The sequence below is a fragment of the Saccostrea cucullata genome, unplaced genomic scaffold (genome assembly GCF_032062105.1).
Source record: "Saccostrea cucullata isolate Sc308-1 unplaced genomic scaffold, CSIRO_AGI_Scuc_v1 ctg136, whole genome shotgun sequence".
Classification (NCBI taxonomy): domain Eukaryota; kingdom Metazoa; phylum Mollusca; class Bivalvia; order Ostreida; family Ostreidae; genus Saccostrea; species Saccostrea cuccullata.
Window position 1 is genome coordinate 246499 of NW_026930969.1, and position 23764 is coordinate 270262.

A 23764-nucleotide genomic window follows, 5' to 3' on the forward strand; every position below is an offset into this window, starting at 1 on the left:
CAAACCATGTGATCCTAAATAATGTATGCATTGAATCTGAGATTTTATATAAACTATAAAACTTACTCTTTGGTGTCTACCATCAATTCTGCTGCAATGGGACCTCCATAATTCTAACTACCACGCTCCATTTCAGAACTGAGGAATGTGACAAATGAAACTCAGTCCTGAAATTGAAAAAAGAAATAAATATAAAAAAATACATCATTTACTATCAAGAACAGACTGGATATCTCATGTTTGTTACCATCAGGTACCTGGTAATACAATGCAAATCATCACGTACTATAGATACAAAACACACAAACAACATTTAACCTTTAGATTCCAGGGACAAAACGAATCAACAGTCATAATGCAATCCAAAAATGGCTTTAAAATCGATAGCTTAATTGATTTCTCTTACATGGCTTTGTTTTACATATCATAGGATGCTGAAATCATGTTCGCAATTAATAGAGCAAAAAATTTTACTACATACTATACTCTTGTCTGGACTTTTAAAAATAATATCAAGATTTTTATAAATAATTGACACTGACATTATTGATGCTTAGACATAATTTTAATAATTCATTGAAATCACACTGCAAAAAGGATAATAATTTTTTTTTTATCCTGTTATAAGATGATTTTTACACAAGTTCTCAAAATTCATAGTGACAGCTGCAACACTGAAACCTTAAAATGAATTTATAAGTAATGATTATTATTTCATGATATCATCAATAACTTACTTTCAGCACAGAAACCATTAAAAGAGTTCCACATTTCAGTTCAAACACCCATCTGGCAACACATATCACTAAAAATGCCCACAAACTACAGATTTAGAAGGCAACTGATTTCTTGGTATTATCCATATCCAAAAGTGCCAAAATCTCCCCCAGTAAAAGCAACATCAGGCAGGCTATGACCCCAGTCGTCTGGCAAGATATCGCCAAACTTTTAATCCCGAATCAGTCCTATTAACTAAGTGTATATATACTGCACATGCTGTTTAATTTTCAAGCAGCTTATGAAATTAGGTGGTCCATGGGTGAATATATTTTACTTTTAAGTTCAGTGCATTAATCCTTAATCATAAGTGAATAGTGATAGCCTTAACTACCCTTGCTACCCTTTCATGCTAGCAGCCAGTTTTAAAACTGTCAACTAAATGAAAGACCTCTTGTGAAAAGGCTAATTATGATTTTTGGGGGGGTTTTAAAAAGCCTATAGCAGGTTTTAAAACCACTTGTTGGGATTCTTAAGGTGGCTCGTACATGTATGTATTTTCCACATCTGGGTACTCTTAATGGTATTGGAACATCACAGAGTATTTTTCAAAGTTTATTCAAATGACATTGTGAAAGTTCAAAAATTGAGCCAGATAAAATCGTATCTCATCGCGATGCTTTAAAGGAGTTAATTAGTTAATGGACAGGGTATGGCTAATCTAACAAATCAGTAAACTTGATATAGCAGAGAGAATTTAATCTAAACACTTAAGAAGTATTTTTAAATTTGCGATGAAAATTAAAATACAACTTTGGATGCTTTACACATTGAGAAATTTAACCAATACCTGGTAAATGATTTTCAAAACTTAATGTACGTACATTTAAATTTTCATTAATATAAAAGAAAATATTCAAATTCAAAACACAAAACAATTTCACAACTATGGTATATCCAAAGTTTGAATTACTCCAAATTAACAAAGACCGGAGCCCACATTCTTATCCAGTTTATTTCAAAAATCCTAATATTTCTGGCATACAATTCATTTGGCAAATTAAATACCTATCTAAATATATACGTAGACTTTGAAGATCCTTAAGACCCATTGAAATGTCTCTTCACACAAATTATGAAGTAACCATATTCATTGTGCTTATATAATTCCCTGATTGCCAGTTAGAGGATTTAATATCTGTCTGAATATCTAGGTAATATATTCAAGACCAAAGTATCCACAACTCTTTAAATTCCTTGTAACAAAAACTCTTAGCTAATCATTACATTTGCGATTCTTTATTCCATTCTTTATATGGGGGCAGCTAGTAGCCTGGTGGTACCCTCTATGACACAGCTATTAATACATATCCACTCAGACAAGGGTATCAAAGAGCCAGGCAATGAAAGTATCGCCAGGCCTTGAATTATCTGTAACTCTTTTAATTGTGGTGACAAGGTCTTGAGGCTTGACACAAGAACAATTAAAATTTACTCAGCAGGGAGGAATTTTATCTTGGATTCCCTCCCCATAAAATTGATGAATGTTGTTCCATGCTCAACCCCTGACAGACCAATTCCTGATAACACTGGTCTGGTCCCTTAAATAGTCTACATACAGACCACAAATATCTGGTGTATTGACAATACCCATCTTTACGGTTTTTCAATCAAAAAGAGCTACAGAATCCCCACCAAAGTCCTTTTTTGTTGTTATTATAAGCATGCATTCAGGAATATTGAGAAAAGAGATCAAGATGCCGAAGATGATCACTGCAGAACATGCATTAGTTGGGACACAATTCTTTTTGAATCTTTTAAGTTCAGAGGCTTGTATTGCTGCATCGATCAGTATCATAACCAACTTCAAGAAACCAAAGAACACAAATTGGATTTCAGTGGCTGTAGCATTTAAGATTTCTTGAACTGTGTCATCCATTTGCATAAAAAACAAATATAAGCTGAAATACCTAAAATTGCAAACAGTTCAATACTTGATGAAATAAAATTTCAATTGTTCCAATACCTGCAAATTATACAAAAGAGTGATAACAATCAGAATGAATCATCCTTGAGTCAATGTGAAAAAGCATAGAACTTTACATCCTTCATTCAGCAGCATCAAGGTCAAAGGTCATTGGTAAGGTTAACTATGATGATATTATTCAAACATTCCAATCCAACTTAAGCCAAACAAAACACAGCTTACAAATAAAACAACATATGTTTTTTAAAACATATATCCCCCCCCCCTCTCCAACCCAATTTAAATGTATGATATATTAGGAAATATTTATTAGTTATCTACTCATCAGGGGCAATCAAAATACCAAGTTTGATCTTCTTCAGGTAAAAGGTTCTTAAAATTTTGAAAACTAGGCAATATATCTTCATACTTATAGATGTGACAAGATTTCCATAGTAGTTTGACACTTGACTTCAAAATAAAAGGGTGTATCTGTACTTTTAAGGCTGTACATTTCAAACACTATGTCCAGAAACAATATATGTCTGTTTTACCTAGTCTGAGGGGCAAAAGAAAAGATGACCTTAGAAGCCAGTAAGCTGCACTTTCTCCCCCATTCTAAGGTTGCCTCCTCCAAAAGACAAGTAGGGCTATAAATAACTGCATCAAAGACGGAGAGATCCCTCAATGTCAAAACGCTATTAATTTATCACTATTATACCCAGTCGATGAGCTCCCAATTTAGAAACATTTAATTCACACCTCTTCCAAGCTTCTAAGGGTATTAGACTAAGTCCAAATGACAAACACTCGAGTAACTAATTTTATCTTACGATGTCATATAGTAAAGTAGACCCAGGATTTGTCGCATTAAAAAGAGTGTTATAGAGTAATAAGAAAATGATGGAAATTAACTATACAAGTGCTTATACATGCATTTCTCAAAGACTGGAGAATACAGCACCATCAATACATATAACAACTAAAAATGCTGTTTAATACACTGAAACATTTGTTTCCCTTATTTCAAAGGTAAAGGTCATACAAAGGTCATCACACATAATGATTCTTCTACAGTGACAACCAAACGCCAACACGGTCTGACAGAAATTCAACCACTTGGAGTAAAGATGAGAAAATGATCCTTGACCAACTTTCCCAACTTAAAATTTAGGTCAAAGACAATTTATGTGTCATATGACACTATTACATCACATACAGTTGACTCATCTTTAAACTAAATAATATTATTTTGGATCATAAGTAGGGCAGACAACAAACAATTTCTAAAATGTGGAAAGCTTTTGACAAATAAGTTGATGAGACAAGGATGTCAACAGAGATGTCTAAAGTCAACATTTTGGAAATTCTATGATTGGTAGTGACCTTGTCAGCTCAGTGTGACAAGATGTTTACTCCTCTATGGCACCTCATCCAACATCTGATGTTTTTTAGAGGTCCATATGTTGGCTCTGTTCCAAAATAAATATTGTTTTGCTGGACTTTTGAGCTTGACCACTGTTTGTCATCTTCATATTTCATACTTTGAAATTGCTGATGGGTCAATAATTAGTAGTTGAACTTAAAGGTTAACTTGGTAATTTGAGCAGATTTTTTTTTTTGAAAAAATTATCTATTGACCAATCCAACTTTTAAGGCCCTAGCTGGCATTCAGGTATTTTGAGAGATTCTGCAGAAAAGATGTTCTTGGTACCTTGAGAAAGCTACTCTCTATATCTGTAACAGTATCAGAAATGTAACATTGTTATGTCTCCATACAAACCAACAAACAACAAAAATTTCTAATTCCACGTGTAAACTTTGTTTATGTCAAAGATGACAGAAAAATGTCTCGTGTACATAATACAACAGAAAGGAATTCAATCTCTGTGGTATTAAGTACATGCCACCCTGTATAACATCCACTTCACTGGCTATTTATCATTTCTAACCCCCCTGATTTATGTCAATGGAATATTTATAAGGCTTTTCATATTAAATCTCGAATTATGGCCTAGTGGACACCAGCTTAAATACATGTAGACAACATTTATCCGGGTATCAATCTGTTAAAGTCATGTAAAAATGGCCCCAGATAAGATCTAATTGTCCAACAGATTATGTCCTATGATGACCATTATCCAAAATCCCTTTAATATTAGGAACACTTAGGATCCGTGTAATGACCTTAGTCCCCTCGCAATTCTGAATAAGAAACTAAAGTATCGATGACCACACTTAACGACCCTTATGTATTTTCTTTCAGATCTGGTGAATGCCGAGTACAAAGAAATGTGAATATGATGCATAACCCAATAGCCTGCTGGTAACTAAGTAGATAATTAAATGCTAGAAGATTTTTTAAAGATATGAACACATTTTCAATACTAATTATGATTGCATAAAATTAGTTGAGCTATGTTAACAGATTACTAATAGTTACCCAATAATACCAAATACTCTTTATGTCAGTAAGTTAGTCTCGGACTCCCCTTAATAACTAAGAATTGTTAATTCATTTCATTTACCATTGGACATATCATTAAGCTAATAACATAATTTAATGAAACCCACTACAAAGGACCAAGCAATATATCAAGTGAAACCAGATTGAACTTTTTTTCAAAAATGATTGATGAACAACATTAAGATGTATATATATACTCTTCTAAGTTTCTTACAACAGTCAGGGGTGTGACTGAAATCCATCATTTTTAAAAATGATGGATAATGGTCATTTCTTCTAAGTATATAATGTACACAATTTTCTGATTTTTGTAAATATGACGTCTTTTCATCATATTTCCATTCTCAAGTCAATTTTCCCATCCCATTTACTACAGTAATTAGATATAGTACACTATCCTGCCATAGACCCTTGTGTAGAGAAACATCTTGACAAGTAATTGAAACCAAAAACTAATGAGATAATTAAGTGCGCCCAGACCTAACAATTTGATAAAAAATGATGAAAAACAGTCATTTTTAATATCAGAGATAACTCTATTTCTAAAATAAATTTCAAAATAGATATGACTGTTTTTCATCATTTTACTAAAAAAAGATGAATTTCCATCATTATTAAAAATCAATTTAATGACTGAAAATCATCATTTTTAAAAATGATGGATTTCAATCACACCCCTGACTGTACAAAATTGGAATGTTTTTACCAAATTGAAATGTTTCTAATGCTTTCATTAATTCCTGACTTGAAGCCCTTCTGAAGGAAATCTTTATAGCCCAATTAATAGACTTATACAGTAAAACTTGCTTATAAGGAATCTGAATATATTGATACAGTGGAACTTTGTTATCTCAGCCACTAATATCTCGAAAAACCATGGATATGTCAAAGTGATTCAGAAGTCCCAACTGCTTCCTTAAGTATTTTACCCTGGATATCTCCTGGGTATCTCCATTCATCAGATATCAGAAGTTTTCTTGGTTCTCATTGTGTGCAAGATTTGACTGTATATCATGACATACTGCAATATTGCAATGCCCTGTTGATACTATTCCCTGACAATTCATTACACAGCCCCTTTTCTCACATGTATATATATAAAGAATTCCAGATACAAAGAACTAAAATTTCCTAGGCCTTCCTTATAGGGAGTTTTACTAAAAATCATTTAATGAATTTATGACAGACACCATTTTATGTTTACCATGAAGCTTGATGGTGACCAACTCATGAAAAAATGTATCTGAAAACAGATAAAATGAAAACTTTTTGAGCAAGAAAAATGGAATTAATACCAATATGTAAGTTGATCTATTACAGTCTGGCATCCTTTTTTTTTTTTTTTTTTTTTTTTTACCAATGTACCCCTAATCTATTTAACAGGTGAACCAGACAGGCTCAAGGCTGCTAACATAGAATTGACTGGTGCCATGCAGATATTTCATTTAACTTTGGAAAAAGATGTCAATTATATCTATTTCTTCAAACAATCCACAGGTTTTATCTCCCTGAAATTTGAGTTCCCTTAAATGCATTTCTGAAAACGAATCCCTTCATTATGTATAATCAAGTTACATTTAATATACAGAGAATCTTTCAAAGTAACAAGAATCAATTCAATTAAAGGTAAAAATGTCAAATGTTTTGGCGGTTAGGTGCTTCACATCAGCCGATAAATAAACGACTTTCTGTAAAGCAAAACTAGCCCATGGTTAGAATTTTTCAAAAGCCCTAGTAACCACCACAAAATATATTGCCTCATAGCCTTGCTATTTGGTGTTGCTAAACATACATTTATGTTGAAGAAAAATAACTGAACATGTTATTTTTCAACCAACAATTTAAATGCCAAAGCGTACATTATTTTCATTTCAAAAACTCTAACACTGGCCAATACAACAACCCAAAGAAATGGTTAATAAAACCTTTACTGCAATGATAATGTATACCAATTGCAACAAAAAAGGTTATTCTTTGCCAAAAGGTCACCATACAGACCTTAGGAGTAGTGGAACCCAATATCAAACATCGAAATCTTAAGCATTTACGCACAACGCAATTGTTGCTTTAAGGGTTAAAATATTAGTTATTGTTGAAACAATGCGACATTGTATTGAAAATGTGTAGTGGCATATGAAAAGAAACAAGTATTTAATGACAGCAGAGCCTGTTAACAAAATCTTTGATTGTAGATGTGATGAAGTAAGCAAAATCTTTGTTCAACATTAAAACAGTTAGCAAAGCAATCAAGCTAGAACCTCAAATGTTTGAAACTTTTTCAAAAAGATGTCCATACTACATATTTCTACAGTCTTTGTCATTGCTTTTAGTAGATTTGCTTTTTTCTTTTGAATAAAGATATAGCTAGCCATTATTTACATACAAATTAGAGAGTAGTTGGGAGGGGTGGGAGGGGGTGGACAGAGGAGGGACCTTAAATAATGACACTGTGACAATGCTTGATGTTTTTGAAAGAATGGAGTGTTTGCGTAAAATTATGCTCACCTAAGGTTACTCCCTTCAGGTCAAGTGTTTACAGAGATTTAAAGTATGAAAGAAGTTGACAGATTTCAGGAAAATTGGAATTTGAAAATTTTATTTTTTCTACATTTTGCATGTTACATGCAATTACAGGGTCACCCAACCTATTTGACCATTTCTAAACAAACTTGCTTGTAAAAATAATCTTAAAAATTGGACTGACTGTTAAGAGAATGACCTTGAAATAAAACTCACTGTGCCAATATCACTTTCTGACTTACAATTTCTTCGCGAAAGACTGCTGCCGAAATTAAAAAGCAGAAAAATTTTTCTCTACACCTCGCTCTATCTCTCAGAACAGAGGGACAATTTTGCCGAGGTTCGGAAATATCTTCTCAGCCCCATTCTATTTACACAATGCTTATAAACCTAATCATTTAATATCAATTAATGCGATCCCTGAGCATTTTCCGCTTTCTACTCCTTGACTTCACTTCATCATTTCCCCTTGAGTAGAGGCAGCAGAATCAATAACAGCTCTATAACAGGCCAGAAGAGAGACCCTTAATAATTCTTGATAGAAGAAAAGGTACCCTTTGAACTGACAAAGAGCTTTTTGCTTGATGCAGGACATTGGAAATCAATTTTCACTTGAAACTGATCATGGTACCTGCCTTTTCAGAATGCAGACAAAATTGTGAAGAATTTGTTTTGCGGCTTATCAAAAGACAAACAGAACTGCGACAATTATTCGACATGTTCTGCTTTAAATGTACCTGTTATTCCAAAAAGCAAGAGAGAGAAAAATATTTTTTTTACACAAAAGACAAAATCAATGGACATTGTGTCAAGGTTAACATTTTACTCATTAAAAAACACATTAGTCGGAAACATCAAATAGGGGAAAATCATTTTTTAAAAAGTTATGGATTTTTTTTTATCAGTACTGGAGATTTAAAAAACAAAAATGAAGAGAGGTAAAAGAATTTCTACAGAAAACCTTTAAGCCTGCGATGCATCCCCCAAAAGTATTTTATTTTAGTGCCAGTCATTATCATGAGGAATGAAATTTTTAACTATCAATTTAATCTTGCCCAACCAAATCTTACTATCTAAAATATTTAAGTACATAGTTAAAGGTACAAAATCAAAAATGTTACTAAATATTGAGCATTTTTTTTATCATATAAAGTCAAAAAAAAAAAAGAAAATATTTTTTTACCAAAGCTACTGATTCTTAATTAACTTTACTTAACAAAACACGGACAGAGATATTTATCCTGGGACAAAAACCCAACAATAAATTCAATAGTAATACTTACAGAATATATATAAGCTTTCTCCTAAGTATATATATCTCGCATTGTGTCAATTTCCGGAGGTAATCAATGTAGTACCGGGGCCCCAGTAATTTATTCCTTCTTCTTTCACTATATACTCTGAAACAATACTGACACAAAGGCTTTAGCACTGATTGTCCCAATCCTGAATATTTTCACCTGTATTCAGCACATGTAATCAAGAGCACCGCAAATAGACACACAATTACACCAGCTGATTACTAGCTGTTTGAAAATCACATGTATTGTTTGCTCGGCAAAGAGACTGCCGTTTTTGGGTTTTGACAATGGCACCTTCCTCTACCCAAACAGTTACTAGAGATCTGACTAGGGGTAAACAAACTTTCTTGTTTGAAGTGTATGGTCTAAGTACACGGGGATTGCTTCGTATAGCTATCTGTCAACTTTAAAAAGCCATCGGGAGAACGCAGGAATACATATATATAGATATTGGATTAAACTTTTATATCGATGTTGACTTTGAATCAGGTGTTATTATGTATGGTGAATAACAATCATAGATCAAACATTAATATTTATTCAATAGTTCAGCATTGTGAAGCATCTGGAAACTGCCCTTGGAATTTCTGTCTGAAAGCTATGTGGTACAAAGAGTTGAATATATGAAATTTTAAGGACAATTAATCACGATGTCGTTATCTAAAAATTAGATGAACCATAGACAATTAAATTGCACAGTTTGTGGTCTAGCTGTCCCGATAATTCCTAAGCGAATTAAATTCAAGTCACCTCTGACCTTAAATTATAACCATGACCTGACAAAAAGCATTTGATTTTTTATTACAAAATATGATTTTAAGTGTATGCATATCTTGCTTAATTAAATATAAAAATTATACCCCCAGTTAAAATCGATGGAAAATCAGACAAACTATATAAATGACAATCTCATAGAAGTATTTAGTTGATGTGTAAAGGATGATGGACATAAGGGTAAAAAAGACTTGCTAAGATTGCAATTGAGAATCTTTTACATTTAGGAAAACTTAAACTTATGAATACAAGCACATGTACTGTATCTTTAACTCTGGAAGAAAACTTCACCATCCCTCAACTTTGAAATTCAATTGCATTAAAGCTTAATTATAATGTGGCTGCAAAAATAATAGTCACAAAAAATAAAAAAACTAAATTCATGCATTTATTCAAGGAACTAAATAAACTTTCAGAGAGTAATTTGATTTGTCACGGTGCAGCTAGTTCAATTTTGGTAAATATGTAGTTACTGATTTTATTTTAGAAAACTTGTTCTATTTTAGGCCCTGCAGCAGTATCTGTGACCAAAATAGCCCTGCAAGGTTACGGACCATAACAATATCAATTACAACCAGGCCTATTTCATTTCTGCTCATTTTCCTTTCCATTAAATTAGCCTATTGATTAACCCTTGTGGACCTGTTCTAAGTAACTGATATTCCAAATTTTGCAACTGTTAAACAAAAGTCTTTTAATTTTGTGTTTTGCGTAACCTGTTTGATTTTATATCTCTATTGGTGATTTTATTAACTGGTCAACATACATGACCCAAGGTCTGAAGTCAAAGAAGATTGAGAAGTTTGACAAATTCAAAATCGAGATGAATTTGACAATTAATGCCAACAATCAATAAGATACACAAAGCAAATATGGGAATGAGGAACTCCTAAGGAATAAGAGATGCATGACAAATAAAGGAAAAAAAGTAGAAGAGTTAAAAACAGGAATAAGAGGAATAAAACATGATCAGAGCTGATAATGAAAAAGAAGGGAGATAAATTAGTTAATCTGGCCTAAACTCTTTTAAAAGAATGGGGACAAGATGTAAAAGCATACAATAATATGTTTTCATCTGTAAAGCTTCATGCACTGATCCAAAATTACACATCATGGTCTTATCATGGTAACATTAAAGCTAAATACCTGAATACATGTACAAACATAAAAAATCTCCTAATGCTAGCAGCAATGCAAGTGTAGAAGAAAGGAGGAAATGTATGACTTGACCGGAATCGATCCTGGGACCCCTGCATCTCTAGTACAGACTGAGCTAGCTGTCAAGGCCAATGTCCACGGCCCAAACCATTACATTCCTCCCACCTTAAATGGTCATTACCCTCAAAGACACAGCTCAATTTCTTCATAGCCCCTGAAAGATCTGTCACCTGCAATACCAGAGGTGGTCAACGGCACCAAATCTGTAACAGGAGAAAATGCATGGCTGGACTGGGAATCAAACCCAGGACCCCTGCATCTCTTGTCAGGTGCCATACCAACTAAGCCATCCAGGCCGATATCCACGGTCCAAACTAATACACATGCAACCACTACCTGTTACAAACTTCACAAAAACAGACCCATCTGAGGACAAAGATGTACATATAAAGTTTATAAACACACTTATTTTATGAAAGATGTATTTCAATGGTTTATAAAATTTATATGGTATAGCATTAAAAATATTGCCAATTCTCTTGCAAGATTTATCTCTAAGCTAGACTTGATAGTTATTTAAAATGTGTTTTGGAATCCTAGTTTAGGTTGATTTATGCAGATCAAATGGTTAGCCTGGGTAATTATGAATTCATAATACAGATCCTCAGTTTTGATAACCAAGACACCATGCAGTTCAATATACACTTATTAAATTTCCTGATCCCTTTAAACACAATGAACTATATACATCTCAGATTCTTACAAACTTATGGCATTGGACCATGATTCTTAATTTATGGTCCAGCGAGTTAATTATAAAAAAATATAAATTAATAAAAGTCAGGTTCTTAAGAAAACTAATTACAGTTAACGTACTTTCAAAATGATGACAAAGCCAAAATGATGAATACCCGATGAATAGATTAATAATTCTTGGTATTATAGAACGATGACATTAAAGACTGCAGGTTGGTGCCTAGGGTCTGAGCTTTTCTTAACAAAGCAAAATCCACGACTGATATATGAACATTTAAAGCAGTCTTTGGAATATGAACAATCCTCTAGAATATAAAGAAACTGGGTGGGTACCCTAACAAAAGTCTAACAGTCTGTCACTACAATATTTTTGTAAAGGCAACAGGGGCAACAGTTAATTGATTCATGAATGACTATTTTTCAAAAAAAAAAAAAATCCATTCAACTTTCAATCGATTATTGATCAAAATATTAATATATATATAATTCTTTTATGATTGTCGAAAAATTCCTGTAAACTAAACTTTTAACCTTTTTTTTGTTTGAGGACACATTTGTGGGAATTATATACCATCAATGACAGTGGACAGTCGGAACCTGATTAATTAATACCTTGACATTGTTAGAAGACAACATGTCTCCCACAAATATATATAGCTCATTTATCGACAAGTACCCCTCTATATTGACTCCCAAACTATTTCCCCCCTTTCTGATTTGTAGCTGCCGTTTAAGTCCCCCTGTCCCGCAGTCTAAACATTAAACAATGACGGTGTGTTCTCTTCACCTCATTGACACTTTACGAAAAGGACGGAAAAAAATCAAACTGAAATCAATTTATCTCACTGGATGAGACATTCGGCCTTTGGTTATGCTGGTATTTTAACAAGGAATTTGTAACCAAATCAGACACACTCTTGTTCAGTAACTTGACGATCAAACATTGTCCCATTGATCCTACGATTGAAAGAAACCCTAAAAAAGGTACTCGGAAAGTTGCCTTACATTTTAGGGATAAATATTTTTCCTTGCAATTCGAAACATGCTGGGAAAATAATCTACAGGTTATTTACTTAAAACAAGTCCCCTTGAATGTTAGATCAATAATTTTTCTTCCCTATTTGTGATAACATTTGACTTTTAAAAACATTCAACTCCTTCTTAAGTACAAATTTGGAATCGGCAGAACTCGAACAATTCAATGCAGGGGATTTAGGCATTATCATTTAATAAAACAACTCTGCAGCATACATATTGTTGATAAAAGATAAACATGGCTAAGCTTTTTAAACTGTATAAATTCTTATTGTGGATATTTAATTCCAAACAATTCTCAGATTTGTATAGCTTGTTTCAAAAGATAAGCCGGACCTTATTTTCTGACACTCAAACAAAAAAAAAATGGTAAAAGTTGTTCAATATTCCTTGAATATCTCAAATGACATATATTTGTCATGCACTTTTGAGATCAACAAGGCAAATTTTAACTGCATAAAAATTTTGCACTAAATTTATCTGACTGTCGATATATATTTTTTGTTCCATTACCTTTTTTTGTACTTTTAATGTGCAGTGTTTATGGGGGAAATTTCTAGCTATCTGAATGCTCATTAAAGATGTTAAATAATGCACTATTCAATATTTAAATACAGTTTAAAATTAAGAAGTCATCTCAATTTCTTTCAGTGTATTTTGAAAACATTTTCTACGAATTGTCTTGTTAAATCTTGTTCAAATATTTCACAATATTTATCTAATTATAGGCATATTTTTATATTTCTTTCAAAGAAGTCATACTTCATAAAAATAACTAAAAGACAAAATTTCTGAATAAAAATTTTCATTTTTTTTAAACTGTCAGAAATTCAACTTCCTTAATTTATCATTTAAACATGTACTATCATGATGTTAGATCAAATTTAGTCTGAGAGAGACAGAGAGAGAGAGATTAAAATTCAGGTGCTGAAAATCACTTTATAATTATCAAATGGACAAGTTTATCAATCTCAATTTCGATTTCAATGACTGTACGTTTACATGTACTCAAGTTTATCAATAAAGCTAACATTCGAGATTGGAATTTAATGTTCATGATTTTTGCTTAGTAATGCTTAATTCAACCTCAGATATCAGAATCCTTGACCATTTTCTGACAATTTCAAGAAGAAAGGAACAAAAACATATCACCTAACTCTTGACTGCACAAAAGACCAATAAATGGTGCTTATAGAAATTCCACAAGGGAATTCTGAATACATTTGATTTAAATTTCTTTTTACGTAGATATTTTCATTTTGAATGGGTATACACCTGAATTTCATCATTTTGAATGGGTATACACCTGAATTTCATCAGTTGTCTTAGGTATTCTTGAGAGACTCCCCAAAAATTCCACTGATTTAGAAAACTTGATATAAAAGGATCCTTTAATATACTTTTTGGCTCAACTTATGAGTTTGCGAGAGACAACCTTTTTACACCAAAACTGAAATCACACCACGATGCACAGACCTGTTATCCAAGTCATTCTTTTAAATAATAAAACCTGGGAGAAACATTAACCTATAAACTAAAATGTACTTAATATACCCCCCTCCAAAAAAAATTGACAAGGAAGTGGCAAAATTCATTCTTTGGTTTGTACATATTATCACATTTAATGAAATGAAAGCATTGGTGTTTCCAATGCACATTTAAAGAGGTGTTGGTTGTGACTCAAGTTTAGCTAGGAGATCATGTACAATACTCCAAGTCTTAGTTGAGCAAGATAAATAAGAATTGCATAAGAAGAACACTGGATTTCACAAAAGAAGGTGGACATAATATATGATCAATTGAGGGACTGGCTAATACAATACTCCTGCTAAATTATTAGTCATATATAGAGACAGATTTAACAAATATTTACATCTTGTGAAATATCTATGCCCTTGTTAATTGCAAACCTTGTTCTTCAATATTCTAAATTGTTTTCAGATGTGACCAAAAGAAAAATAATAACATCAAAGAGAATCTGTCCTTCAAGTACCAAGTTCCATATAAAAACCCTTTTATTCAAATGAGCAAATAAAGTGTGTTCTGTAACATTTTTTTAATATGGAAGTCTGTGACTGAAGTTCGCATAAAGCGTTGGGTATAATTTATCTTTGATCTGAAATCTCCTCTTTGACAACATTTCTTTTATTGGATTTGTTGAAGAACTCGATCAGACGTTATGTTAGGAGAGTTTATTCAGAAACACACTTTAATGTCCTTATAAAGTGTCAGGAACATCTAACAAATGACTTAAAAGTAATACCTCCCAACAAAATTTAGAAACCTAGCTGCCATAGACTTTATATGAAAATGAAGTATAGCTATAAAGGATATAAATGAGTGACAACATTTCAAAGTTAGAAGTCCAGTTTTGACTACAAACACTATCCATGTTAAATATTTTTGCTAGCATTTTTGAAATCACAAAAAAATTAATTTACAGATTTTTTTCAGACCTATCATGTTGGAAATTAACAAAGCTTCAAGTAAGATTTCTGAATCCATAAAGCAAGAACATGAAACAAATGAAAAAAAAAAACCCTTCCTCAAATTTGAATAGTTGATATTGATTATGTTGTTTATATGCATTTAGATTTCTGATGAGCCTCTTAATCTGAACAGCTTAGAAAGAATAGTTTAAAGTGCTAAAAGCTTTGCCCATTTGTATTTCCATTTTTTTTTTTTCTGTAATTTAATCAATACGTAAAAATTTTTTCTAGATGGGTAAGGAATATAAATTTGATGATTAAAAAAACTTTTTATAATAAGAAACTAATCATGATATAAAAAACACGAGGATGTTTTATGTTACAATACATCAGCTGGCACATTAACAATTCAGTTGAATAAATTTTACAGATAGTGACTGAAGTCTTCCAGATGAAATCAGGTATATACTAGTGCTTTATCTCTCTGTTTCTAAGACACAGTCAAATCAAGAACTTTTTAAGATATGAATAAGTAGCATTTAACAATGCAGTGAATGACAATTACTTTTAAAGATGACAATCCTTACCTTTTTTCCCAAAGAAATATATAAATCCCGTTTTTATATCAAATTTTTTTTATGTTACAACTAGAGTCATCCATGCACCATCCAATGCTATTTTCTCCCGATTCAAATTAGCTCCCCGATAAAACAATATTAAATCTCCATTGGCTGATTACTTAACGACCGGCATAAACGTCGCTGTGTGTGCAGGTAAACCTACCTGCGTGAGATTAGGCTCAGGACACAATACCTTCCGACGGCTTATCTTTTAAACTTCTTATTCAGGCATCCATCTGAAAATTACAGATATACCAAGTGTTAAAAATGTGAAGCAATAAAGGGGGCCTGGTAGAACATTTAACTTCATCAAGTCTTTAACCATGGTATCTATCTAGATGTCTAACAATCCGGCTAGAACACAGGGCCCGTAAGACCGTAAATAGATTAAATACACAATTGATATGGCTTGAGCACTGATGAGATTTTTCAGCAAATCAGAGTTTAATGTTTTGATATTAACAATTTAATGGTGTTAATCAACCCATAAATTATCCTTTTAAATATTTTATAAGTAGACTTTGTAATTGACATGTCTGTATCTTTTAATTCAGTGAAGGAAATGAATTATTATTTTAAAGGTATATTTCTTAAAGTATCATTCATGACTCTATACATGCGATTTCTTCCCCCAAAAAATATATTTGAATTGCTTAACTATGTAAAGGAATTAAATTATCATTGTGAATGTAAACTTAGTATCATGACTCTGTGCATGCGATTTCTTCCTTCGTTTGTACTACATGTTCGACTTGGCAATCGTGGATAATCTCTGGCAAATGACCCAGGTCAATTCTCCAGGCTACATTGCAAAAGAAACAAGGGAATATCAATCTTATTAAAAAAATTAAAATAACAAATTATTAAAATTAGCAGACATACTTCCTACTGTATAAATTCTAGTTTTAAAAAAAAAGTTCTTTTCCAGTTGGATTCTAGTTTTAGCCAATTTGAACTTTCAAAAAAAAGTATGTCATACAAATTCATAATTTTGAAAAAAAAAAAAAATCTTATTGTATTTGAGTTTATTAATAGCTGCTACAAAATCAATTGGCAAACTTATTCATGACGAATGGAGCAACACTACAGGGAATTTTAAAATTTTTTTGATTTTATGAGCAGGATAAGGATATTTAATTCTCACCATTTCTGATATACTGTTTCACTTTTCAGAGAATCTTGCACACCTTTCATAAATCTGTTAAATCAAGATAACACATGGAGATTCATGGATATAAAACAAGTTGTAAATTTATATCGACAACCATTATATACAACTTTTTCTCTAACCGTATTACATGTTTTAGCAACAAATATTTTCAACATTGTTTAATTTGAATTTCCCGAAGCACATTTGTTACAAATTTTACAACAGGTCAAAAAAATTGGGGGTGATAACACAGAAATTCGTGGAACAAATTACTTCAGCTGTTATTTATGATGTGCACTTATGAACCGAAAATTGACAGGTAAAGAAATGTAGAGTGCTAAAATACATCACTTGATCTAGCCAAAAAAATTTATCAATCATACCTTTAAAAAGGTATGTTTCTACAAGATAAATAATTATCCTCCTAGAAACATATCTGCCAAAGAATTTACCCACTTGATAGTAAATCAAAACCTCTTCCAAGTCTCTGGAATACCTGTATTTTGTAGGTACCAAGACATTGCTAGGACTCTTCATGTTGTACCGGTACTTATACCTCATCAAATGATTGATGATTAGGCATGCAGTCATAGAGAGTAGAGTATGTAAGGTTACCTTAACCTTAATTTGACATTCAGAACATTACTGCACGTTTTGAAAAAGATTTTCTACTAATAAAAGTACTGAAGCTGGACATGACTCATAAATAGGCATAAGCCATATTTGATTATACCAACTGGTTATACTGTAATTCGCATGATTCGTTACGATTGCTTTATTGTCATGCTTAAGTATTGGCGTGGAATGGTGTTATGGTGATCCTATTTTTGCTGGTCAATGCTATTATCCCACTTTACCTTTGTTTACATTATATTTTAGTTATGCATTTATTTGTGTTAGTTTGTAAGCCCCACTGACTTGTGCAGCTGTTTTAGGCACCTTTCTCTAGCTCCTGTTGCAAAAGAATACACTTATTATTTTGTCTCTACTGAGTGCCGTGTAACATGAGTCCATCTACACCAGTGACAACTGATTAAATTGAACTGTGACTGAGTGAACGACTTTATAAAGGGGCAGCCTCTCAGATATAGGGAGCTAGTAGATAATTAAATGTGGCAGACAAATTCATTCATATTGACAAATCATGTTCAGCTTCAATCTTATCTTCATACCGGGTGGAAATAGAAAGCCTATCTGTGACCAGAAACTTGCATCATCAATTAAACTAATTTATTCTATTAAGGCCTACATCAACTGATCAAGTCTTCATTAAGAGTAAACGACCTCGAGTCACCCCCTGTGAACAGCTAGTGCCCGTGAACAACAGCCACTGCTGTCTCAGTATTTATTCCTCCTATATACTGTACATTATAAAATACCTGTACAAATAAAATACCTTATAAATACGTATGAGGAAAAATAGACCGAAATCGTGACAAACTCTTTACTGATTCGTGTGATTTACACACAGTGTGTATGCATAAATGAAAATCAAATTACGTTAAAATTGTATCAAGATGGTTTGAAACTCAAATTACATTAAAACAAACAACTTCTTAACAGAGCATCTGCAACCGTACCGATATAACTTGTCCCTTGTGTCAGGAATAAAAGACATTTAACATGGTCAAATATTCAGCACATTCCCGCCATTCTGCAAATCCAATGCTCGGATATCCTCTAAATCTGCATTACGAACATGATGTCATCAGAGGCGCTCCGATGTCTGCCAAGATTAAGTAACTCCATTTCAATGATACGCAAGAGTTATCTTTCTTCGCATAGAAAAATTAAAACGACAGTTCTTACTCTTTTCGTTTTTAAAAAAAGAAGAGGAAGAAAAATCCACAAACATTGCTCTAAATAATTTATTGACATAAATAATATTTCAACAACGATACTGTATGTCAAACATTTAAAATTATACATTCATTGATGAACAAACTTTTAAAAAAGATTTTCCAAAAGCCCTTTTTTGAAAAAAATTACATAATATGATAAAATAAATGTTTTGAGGTCTGTTTTTTTTCTTTTATGATCTATGCCTGATCAGTGAAGCAAAACAGATAATCAATTTTTAACCTAAAGTGGACATTATTTTTTTCTCTCTATTTTTTTCATAAACAAACTTTGTTAAATGTTGAGATTTCTCTTTTGAAATATGAAGATGCGATGATGAATTCAAAAAAATATTGACTAAGCAATGAAATGTCTAAGTAATATACATGTAACAAATTTGTGACTAGTAATGTCATGGCTTTTACAAAAAATGATTATATGATATCTGAAAATATGCATCATTCAGAAAGGAAAAAAATGACATGATTGAAATATGACAAAAATGCATGTACATGTAATATTGCAGTGTCAGATTTACATATATATAGCATTGTCAGCTTAATACATAGCACAAATACCTATTTAAAAGTCTTTGCTAGATTGCCAATCTTTAGATATAGTCATAATTTCACATTACATGCAATTCATTTTTATTTCCTTACTTACACCACTTATTTTTCACCTAAATCAAAAATACATTGATTAAAACTTCCATTCATCAATACACACAGTTTGGCACAGGAAATGTTTCATACATCAAGCTATTATTCTTTGAACTTAAGGCATTTATAATATTGTCAACTCTTAACAAATTTATGATATGTAAATTTATTAATTAAATGCCATTTTGATATACCTGGTACATGTATAAAAAGCAATTATTTACAAAAACATTACATGAACGCATAAAATGGGGTTATATAAAAGACAATAACTGCACAAATGTCATATAAAAAATCAACAATTAAGAATATAATATAGACAACTTCTATGAACAGTTAAATCTCAAAGATGCAATATAAATATAAAATGATTTGAAATTTTGCTGATTAAAAAAATACACATGTACATCAAAAGAATTGTCATCGTAAAATCAAAGTACAGTACAATATCACATAAATATGTATACATAAGAGACAACAACCTAGTAATGTTTATAACAGCAACCATTTAGCAAATCAACATGTACGGTAACGCTGTTATTTAATTAGCACCCCTCGGACAAATCTAACTATTACTGTACATCACTAAATATTCGCGACACCTTATTTTCGCAAGATTGCCATCAACTCTTTATTACCGCGAGACAAAATTTTTCACTAATTGTGGCTTTTTCTCTACAAAATTTCAGGGAAAGCTATTATAAGCAAGAATGAAATTTTAGGCAGCAAACTGTTCTGCGTAATTACGAGAAAATAAAGTTCTCATGAATAAAAAGTGATTTATGGTAAGTGGGCCGTAGTTTACTGTTATGACGGACAGTTATCTTCGTCTTCACCATTTCGACAGTCGGGAAAACCATTACATCGTTCACTAGCAGCAATACAGAAATTATTGTCACATCTGAAGCCACATTCTGAAAATAAGCAAGTATTCTAATCAATTTACATATAAAGACAAAATCTACATGAAAAGATTTTTGCAATTTCTACTTCTTCAAGTACATGTTGTACTTTTTAAATTAAAAGTACCGGTACTCCAAAAATTAGTTTTTACATATTTTTGGCATAACTTTTTAATAAACCTTCAAGTATATGTATGAATTTAAAGTATTTAAAGAATTTAAAGATTTCACAATGTGTGTAAGTGTGCATGCATGTGCACAAATTTACCTGGTAATGCAGTTGAATTTTCTGATTCATCTATTAAAAAAAAAAATGAAAACCCATTAATAGATGATAAATATTTGCATATGAAGAGTGAAATCAGCAAATTACAGCTTTACAGTTTTTAAAGAAATTATAATAAACATTACAAAATTTTTTCAAAAAAAAATTCATGGATTTGTGAATTATTATTTAAAAGTAATAATATTTTTTAAATGAAAGTTGTTTAATTACCTGGCGGTTTGGGAGTTGAAATGGTGACTGCTCCATCTTTTGATAAAATTAAAGAAAAAAAAACATTAAAACATGTACTAAAAATCTTTCTTCCATTTTACAAACTACAGTACACCTATGATATTCCCTCATCTTAAACATTAAATTAATACGTATTTAACAAGTCAAAACATAGGTAATCAGAGATTACAGAGCTCACCTCAACGAATGTTGTCATTAAGTAAGGCAAAGTCACACAATTAATCAACAAAAAGTGTACATTCCAAAAATGAAAATATTTAAGCAATTTTGACCTGATACTTTGAAATAGACCTACATAAACAATTTAAGCTAGTTCTTCTTCATGAAAATGTAAACAAAATCCAGCATCTGAAGCAAATTTGAGAATTTTCATCTCTTGATGAACACTTTAACCTGTTCACTCAACCGGAAAATGTAGGTCAGATTCAGCATCCGAAGCAAGCCCGGTAGTGTGCATCCTTAGATGTATCATCCATGCAAGTTTGGTCAACATAGGCCTAAAAGTTACTTGGAAATGAAACCTACACCAAAAACTTTAACCTGTTCACTCAACCGGAAAATGTAGGTCAGATTCAGCATCCGAAGCAAGCCCGGTAGTGTGCATCCTTAGATGTATCATCCATGCAAGTTTGGTCAACATAGGGCTAAAAGTTACTTGGAAATGAAACCTACACCAAAAACTTTAACCTGTTCACTCAACCGCAAAATGTAGGTCAGATTCAGCATCCGAAGCAAGCCCGGTAGTATGCATCCTTAGATGTATCATCCATGCAAATTTGGTCAACATAGGTTTCATAGTTACTTGGAAATGAAACCTACACCAAAAACTTTAACCTGTTCACTCAACCGGAAAATGTAGGTCAGATTCAGCATCTGAAGCAAGCCCGGTAGTATGCATCCTTAGATGTATCATCCATGCAAGTTTGGTCAACATAGGGCTTATAGTTACTTGGAAATGAGACCTGCACCAAAAACTTTAACCTGTTCACTCTACCGGAAAATGTAGGTCAGATTCAGCATCCGAAGCAAGCCCGGTAGTATCCATCCTTAGATGTATCATCCATGCAAGTTTGGTCAACATAGGGCTTATAGTTACTTGGAAATGAGACCTGCACCAAAAACTTAAACCTGTTCACTCAACCGGAAAATGTAGGTCAGATTCAGCATCCGAAGCAAGCCCGGTAGTATGCATCCTTAGATGTATCATCCATGCAAGTTTGGTCAACATAGGGCTTATAGTTACTTGGAAATGAGACCTGCACCAAAAACTTTAACCTGTTCACTCTACCGGAAAATGTAGGTCAGATTCAGCATCCGAAGCAAGCCCGGTAGTATCCATCCTTAGATGTATCATCCATGCAAGTTTGGTCAACGTAGGGCTTATAGTTACTTGGAAATGAGACCTGCACCAAAAACTTAAACCTGTTCACTCAACCGGAAAATGTAGGTCAGATTCAGCATCCGAAGCAAGCTCGGTAGTATCCATCCTTAGATGTATCATCCATGCAAGTTTGGTCAACATGGGGATTATAGTTACTTGGAAATGAAACCTACACCAAAAACTGCACCAAAAATGTTAACCTGCTCCAAAAACATTAACCTGGTCATTCCTTTGCTGAAATTGCAGCATCTGAAACATTGACTGGTACAATGAAACACACTAGAAGCATCTTCCATGCATTTCTAATCAATATAGGGCATAGAAGTACTTAAAAAGAAAACTGCTCCAAAAAACTTAACCATAACCTGGGAATCCGATGCAGAGGTTATCTCATAAGCTCCCCGGACTTCATTGAGGTGAGCTAAAAAGTAAGTACTAGTTACCTCCTAGGAAAATTAGCTCAAAATTATTTTAGGATCATTTTGAAACCTTTCCTTATTCTACACCTCATGTACAATAACATATGGTTTTGTACATGGTATACATAAGTACACACTGTATAAGACTAGCACTCATGAAATGTATTAACCAGTACATGTATGTACATGTTAATAGTACATCTTCCCCATCCCCTTCCTCAAAAGAAACTAAATTAGTTCACTTACCCCCAGAAGGTGAACAAGGCAAAACTAGCAATGCAATGTCATCGATGGCAACATCGGCATCAAATATTCCCTTATTATCCGATCCTATCCTTTTTGTCATGAACTGAACATTAAAATCGGTGTTATCTGGTAGGTCCACACAGCCGTAGGCCCAATCGCTGCCGGACGTTTGGTTCTGCCACCAAAGCTGAGAACGCCGTCCATCTGAAAACTGGGCCACGACAGAGAGACCTTCTGATTGGATGAGGAAAATTGCACTCTGGGTATAGATGTGGTAATAGAATCCAAGGCTCTGGCCGACTCCCGTTGTGAAATTCGGAGACGTTAATGTGGCAATGTCACCAGCATTTCCCCCATTGCCCTCAGCATAGAAATAGTGTCCTAAGGGGAAAAAAAAAAATTTTTACCATTCAATGATAAGACATGAACAGAAATGGCGACAAATAAAATTTTCCTCTTTTACACAGATCTTTTCGATGTGCATCTTGGCACCAAATAAAAACAACGTTCAGTGTGACCACTTCCTTACAGTTACAGAACCAATGGAGAATATGGGAAAAAATATTTTTAATTCCTCAATTCATAAATCTCTTAAATGAAAACTCTCAGCATTGGAAAAGCTTCTACTGTTATTATATCAGCTTACCGGTTGTATCCCCTATCGTGTGATCAAAGCTTGGACCAGTGTAAAATGATGGGGTACTCCCACTCCATCTCTTCCAATTAAACTCGCCATCATTGGAAGTGTAGCCACAGGAGAAAAGGTTCACAAAGGTACATGTCACACTGCGAAGAGAGTCTGTAAAAAAGAATTTAATTTTGAATGCTGCAGCTGATGATAAAGACAAAATAGCTTGTAATCTTTTATCATGTATTTTATTTTCAGATATTTTTGCAAAAGTACT

The 23764-nt window shown here is 32.7% G+C and overlaps 2 protein-coding genes across 2 annotated transcripts in view; both read right to left on the minus strand.

Moving 5' to 3' along the window:
- Positions 1 to 16199, minus strand: part of LOC134230763 (cytosolic carboxypeptidase 2-like) — a 74732-nt gene extending 58533 nt beyond the window's left edge. Inside the window, exons 1-2 of the mRNA XM_062712603.1 lie at positions 15711 to 16199; positions 67 to 167 (exon numbers count right to left, since the gene is read on the minus strand). The gene's annotated coding sequence lies outside the window, so the exon portion shown is untranslated. The remainder of the gene's footprint in view (positions 1 to 66; positions 168 to 15710) is intronic.
- Positions 16200 to 20777: 4578 nt separating this feature from the next.
- The window catches only part of LOC134230762 (uncharacterized), a 38025-nt gene continuing 35038 nt past the window's right edge, over positions 20778 to 23764 (minus strand). The window contains 3 exon segments of the mRNA XM_062712601.1: positions 20778 to 20828; positions 22860 to 23240; positions 23506 to 23658. Of these exon segments, the coding sequence (XP_062568585.1) occupies positions 20785 to 20828; positions 22860 to 23240; positions 23506 to 23658 (578 nt within the window). The 3' untranslated portion in view covers positions 20778 to 20784.